This window comes from Myotis brandtii, unplaced genomic scaffold (genome assembly GCF_000412655.1).
Source record: "Myotis brandtii unplaced genomic scaffold, ASM41265v1 scaffold449, whole genome shotgun sequence".
In the NCBI taxonomy this organism is placed as follows: Eukaryota; Metazoa; Chordata; class Mammalia; order Chiroptera; family Vespertilionidae; genus Myotis; species Myotis brandtii.
The window spans coordinates 711,616-717,489 of NW_005367171.1; the positions used below are offsets into that span (position 1 = coordinate 711,616).

The 5,874-nt window shown below is 46.0% G+C and overlaps 1 protein-coding gene across 1 annotated transcript in view; it reads left to right on the plus strand.

The window, feature by feature from the left end:
* The window catches only part of LOC102263642 (transcription initiation factor TFIID subunit 1-like), a 6,848-nt gene extending 2,149 nt beyond the window's left edge, over positions 1-4,699 (plus strand). The window contains 5 exon segments of the mRNA XM_014546461.1: positions 1-1,248; positions 1,415-3,071; positions 3,074-3,198; positions 3,200-4,000; positions 4,002-4,699. Coding sequence (XP_014401947.1) covers positions 1-1,248; positions 1,415-3,071; positions 3,074-3,198; positions 3,200-4,000; positions 4,002-4,607 — 4,437 coding nt within the window. The 3' untranslated portion in view covers positions 4,608-4,699.
* The last annotated feature ends 1,175 nt before the right edge of the window (positions 4,700-5,874 follow it).

Below are 5,874 nucleotides of genomic sequence, written 5' to 3' on the forward strand. Positions count from 1 at the left end.
GGCACTGATCTTCTGGCTGATGAAAACTTCCTGATGGCGACACAACTGCATTGGGAGGATGATATCATCTGGGATGGGGAGGATGTCAAACACAAAGGGACAAGACCTCAGCGTGCAAGCCTGGCAGGCTGGATTCCTTCCAGCACGACTAGAAATGCCAGGGCTTACAATGTTCAGCAAGGTTGTGCAGCCACCCTGGATGATGACAAGCCTTGGTACTCCATTTTTCCCATTGACAATGAGGAGCTGGCGTATGGACGTTGGGAGGACAACATTATTTGGGATGCTCAGGCCATGCCCCGGATGTTGGAGCCTCCTGTTTTGACACTTGATCCCAATGATGAGAATCTCATTTTGGAAATTCCTGATGAGGGGGAAGAGGCCACATCTAACTCCCCCTCCAAGGAGAGTAAAAAGGAATCATCTCCAAAGAAGAGTCGAATTCTCTTAGGGAAAATAGGAGTCACCAAGGAGGAACCACAGCAGAACAGGTCTCAGCCAGAAGTGAAAGATCCATGGAATCTCTCCAATGATGAATATTACTACCCCAAGCAACAGCGTCTTCAAGGCACTTTTGGAGGAAATGGTATCCAGCACTCAATTCCTGCTGTGGAATTACGGCAGCCCTTCTTTCCCACCCATATGGGGTCCCTCAAACTCCGGCAATTCCATCGCCCAGCTCTGAAGAAGTACTCCTTTGGGGCATTGTCTCAGCCAGGTCCCCACTCAGTCCAACCCTTGCTAAAGCACTTAAGAGAGAAGGCTAAGATGAGAGAACAAGAGAGGCAGGCTTCAGGTGGTGGAGAGATGCTTTTTATGCGCACATCTCAGGACCTCACAGGCAAAGATGGAGATCTTATTCTAGCAGAATACAGTGAGGAAAATGGACCGTTAATGATGCAGGTTGGCATGGCAACCAAGATCAAAAACTATTATAAGCGGAAACCTGGAAAAGATCCCGGGGCCCCAGATTGTAAATATGGAGAAACTGTTTACTGCCATACCTCTCCTTTCCTGGGCTCTCTCCACCCTGGCCAGTTGCTGCAGGCGTTTGAGAACAATCTCTTTCGTGCCCCAATTTATCTTCATAAGATGCCAGAAACCGATTTCCTGATCATTCGGACAAGGCAAGGTTACTACATTCGGGAACTGGTGGATATCTTTGTGGTTGGCCAGCAGTGCCCCTTGTTTGAAGTTCCTGGGCCCAACTCCAAAAGGGCCAATACACATATTCGAGATTTTCTCCAGGTAAGAAGGAGAGGATAAGGAGGGGATCAGGATACACATAAAAGGGTATGTGTATTTGGGGGCACATCAGGAAAAATCAAAACACATAGGGGTGTAGTAGAGGGAGGGTTCCTGGTGACTGTTATTCTTTACTTTGCCACATAAAAAAATTTGGTTCGTTGGGCAGGTTTTTATTTACCGCCTCTTCTGGAAGAGTGCAGATCGGCCACGGCGGATCCGAATGGAAGATATAAAAAAAGCCTTTCCCTCTCATTCAGAAAGCAGCATCCGGAAGAGGCTAAAGCTCTGTGCTGACTTCAAACGCACAGGGATGGACTCAAATTGGTGGGTGCTGAAGTCTGATTTTCGTTTACCAACTGAAGAGGAGATCAGAGCTATGGTGTCTCCAGAGCAGTGCTGTGCTTATTACAGTATGAGAGCTGCAGAGCAGCGACTCAAGGATGCTGGCTATGGCGAGAAGTCCTTTTTTGCTCCAGAAGAAGAAAACGAGGAAGATTTCCAGATGAAGACTGATGATGAGGTTCGCACGGCTCCTTGGAACACCACAAGGGCCTTCATTGCTGCCATGAAGGGCAAGTGTCGCTTGCAGGTGACTGGGGTGGCAGATCCCACAGGGTGTGGCGAAGGATTTTCCTATGTGAAGATTCCAAACAAACCAACACAACAGAAGGATGATAAAGAGCCTCAGCCAGTGAAGAAAACAGTGACAGGAACAGATGCAGACCTCCGTCGCCTCTCTTTGAAAAACGCCAAGCAACTTCTACATAAATTTGGCATGCCTGAGGAAGAGATTAAAAAGTTGTCCCGCTGGGAAGTGATTGATATGGTGCGCACCATGTCAACAGAACAGGCCCACTCTGGGGAAGGGCCAATGAGTAAATTTGCCCGTGGATCAAGGCTTTCTGTGGCTGAGCATCAAGAACGTTACAAAGAGGAATGTCAACGCATCTTTGACCTACAAAACAAGGTTTTGTCGTCAACTGAAGTCTTATCAACTGATACAGATAGCAGCTCAGCTGAAGACAGTGACTTTGAAGAAATGGGGAAGGCTATAGAGAGCATGTTGCAGAATAAGAAAACCAGCTCTCAGCTGTCACGGGAACCGGAGCAGCAGGAGCGGAAGGAACTACAGAGGATGCTACTGGCAGCAGGTTCGGCAGCAGCAGGAAACAATCACAGAGATGATGATACGGCTTCTGTGACTAGCCGGAACTCTTCTGCCACTGGCCGTTGTCTCAAGATTTATCGCACATTTCGAGATGAAGAGGGGAAAGAATATGTTCGCTGTGAGATGGTCCGAAATCCAGCTGTCATAGATGCCTATGTGCGCATACGGACTACAAAAAGTGAGGAGGTCATTCGAAAATTCGCCCCTCTTGATGAACAGCATCGAGAAGAGATGCGAAAAGAACGGCGGAGGATTCAAGAGCAGCTGAGGCGGCTTAAGCGGAACCAGGAGAAGAAGACCCTTAAGGGTCCTCCTGAGAAAAAGCCAAAGAAGTTGAAAGAGCGTCCTGCCCTAAAACTGAAATGTGGGGCCTGTGGAGCCGTTGGGCACATGAGGACAAACAGATGCTGCCCCCTCTATTATCCAACAAGTGCTCCACCTTCTGATCCTGTTGCCATGACAGAGGGACAGGAAGAGGAGTTGGAAAAGACGGTCATTCATAATGATAGTGGAGGACTTATCAAGGTTGAAGGGACCAAGATTGTTTTGGGGAACCAGCTAACTGAGAGTGCAGATGAGGTTCGCAGAAAGTCTCTGGTTCTCAAGTTCCCTAAACAGCAACTCCCTCCTAAGAAGAAACGGCGAGTTGGAACCACTCCCACTGTGACTATTTGAATAGACCTCATAAGACCATCCACGGGCGCCGGACAGACCCCAGGGTGACACTGTCATCTATCTTGGAGTCTATCATCAACGACATGAGAGATCTTCCAAATACTTACCCCTTTCCACACTCCAGTCAATCGGAAGGTTGTAAAGGACTACTACAAAATTATTACTCGACCAATGGACTTACAGACACTTTGTGAAAATGTGTGTAAATGCCTCTAGCCATCTCGGGAAGGCTTCAGAGAGCATTTGGAGCTCATTGTGAAAAATAGTACAAGCGACAATGGGCCAAAGCACTCATTGACCCAGATCTCTCAATCCAAGCTGGATTTCTGTGATGAAAAACTCAGAGAGAGAGAAGACAAATTGGCTCGTTTAGAGAAAGCTATCAATCCCTTGTTGGATGATAATGACCCAGTGACATTTTCTTTTATTCTGGATAATATTCTCACCCTGAAAATGATGGCAGATCCAGATTCTTGGCCATTTCATCACCCCGTTAATAAGAAGTTTGTTCCAGATTGTTATGAAGTGATTGTCAGTCCAATGGATTTAAAGACTATATGTAAGAATATATCCAAGCACAAGTATCAGAGTCGAAAGAGCTTCCCAGATGATGTCAACCTTATCCTTTCTAACAGTGTTAAGTACAATGGGCCTGAAAGTCAGTATACTAAGACTGCTCAGGAGATTGTGAATGTCTGTTGCCAGACATTGACTGATTATAACGAACATTTGACTCAACTTGAGAAGGATATTTGTACAGCTAAAGAAGCAGCTTTGGAAGAAGCAGAATTAGACAGTTTGGACCCAATGACCCCAGGGCCTTATGCACCTCAGCCACCTGATTTATATGATACCAGCACATCCCTCAGTATGTCTCAAGATGCCTCTGTATTTCAAGATGGGAGCGATATTGTCTGTCCTGGATATTCCCACTACCACTCCAGAAAAGCAGGTGACACAGGAAGGTGAAGATGCAGATGGCGATCTTGCAGATGAAGAGGAAGGAACCGTGTAACAGCCTCAAGCCAGTGTCCTGTATGAGGATTTGCTTATGTCTGAAGGAGAAGATGATGAGGAAGATGCTGGCAGTGACGAAGAAGGAGATAATCCTTTCTCTGCTATCCAACTGAGTGAAAGTGGAAGTGACTCTGATGTGGGATCCGGTGGGATGATACCCAAACAGCCCCGCATGCTTCAGGAGAACATAAGGATGGGCATGGAAAATGAAGAAAGCATGATGTCCTATGAGGGAGATGGTGGGGCGGCTTCTCATGGTTTGGAGGATAGCAACATCAGTTACGGGAGCTATGAGGAGCCCGACCCCAAGTCGAACACCCAAGACACAAGCTTCAGCAGCATCGGTAGGCATGAGGTATCAGAGGAGGAAGAAGATGAGGAGGAAGAGCAGTGCTCTGGGCCAAGGGTACTATGCCAGGTCCACCTATAAGAGGGCGAGGAGGACAGTGAGGATTTCCACTCGATTGCTGGGGACAGTGACTTGGGCTCTGATGAATGAGGCTTCCTTTGGGCCTCCTTGGTCAGCCTTCCCTGTTCTCCAGTCTAGGTGATTTAATTTGTTTATATTTGTACAGTGTCTGACCCTGAAATCACCAGCTAAATTAACACCTTAGCCTTTAAAAAATAGTAAGTAAATAATATTGAACTAATCTTCCTGGGGCAATGCCACCCTTTGGATTAAAATCAAGCAACTCCCTTCCCCCTTCTACTGATAAAAATAGAGCAATCTCCTCCTCCTTCAGTGCTTGCCTTTAACTTCATTTATTGCTCTTTGTATCATTTTTCTCTGGGGAAGGAGGAGAAATTATGAAAGAACTAATAGCTCTATGTTCTCATGGTATATTAGAAATTTTCCAAGCATGGTATCATTTCAGTTTTCTAGTAGGCTGGAACACAAACATGACCCTTGGTGCTTTCCAGTCAGTAGAGAGGAGAGAGCCCCCCCATTCATAACAGGCTCCCTAAATTAGAAAGGAAGCCTAAATCAGGTTCTCCGGCTCCTCTGAGCTCCATGTCTAAATTTCAAAGGGCGATAAGAAAAGCTGAAGCTAATGGAGATCTTGACTTCTCACTCTGCTTCCCAGATGCATATGAGAATGAGTTAGGTGAGGACGAAAACCCCACCTGGGAGTCTATACCTTACAAAATACTTAAAGAACTAAAATTGGCCAGCTCTGAATATGGACCTCTAGCTCCTTACACACAAACCTTGGTAGAAGCCCTAGCCAGTCAATGGATGACTCCTTATGACTGGTCACAGGTTTGTAAAGCCTGTCTCTCAGGAGGCGATTACTTATTATGGAAAACTGAATATGATGATCTTGCTAAGAGAGCTGTAGCCACTAGCACAAATTTCAGAGGAGGAATAACCCTAGACACGATATTAGGAGAAGGTGATTTTATCACGGCTCAGGAGCAAATGTATATCCCCAATGAGGCACTTATTAAAGTAACCTGTTGTGCAGTAAATGCCTGAAAATCCCTACCTTGTACAGTAGGAAAAACAACCACCCTTACAGAGGTTAAACAGAAGGTCGAGGAAGCATATCAGGATTTTCTTTCTTGCCTCATACAAGCAGTCAAGAGAGTAATCACTAATGAAGAGGCAGCCGATAATCCTAATCAAACAACTGGCTTTTGAAAATGCTAAAAATACCTGTCAGGCTTTATTAAGGCTGATTCGCAGAATGGGAACTATAAATGATTTTATAAAACAGTGTGCTGCCCGCTGTGCTGTCATGGGCACTGAAAACAAGCAGAAGAAG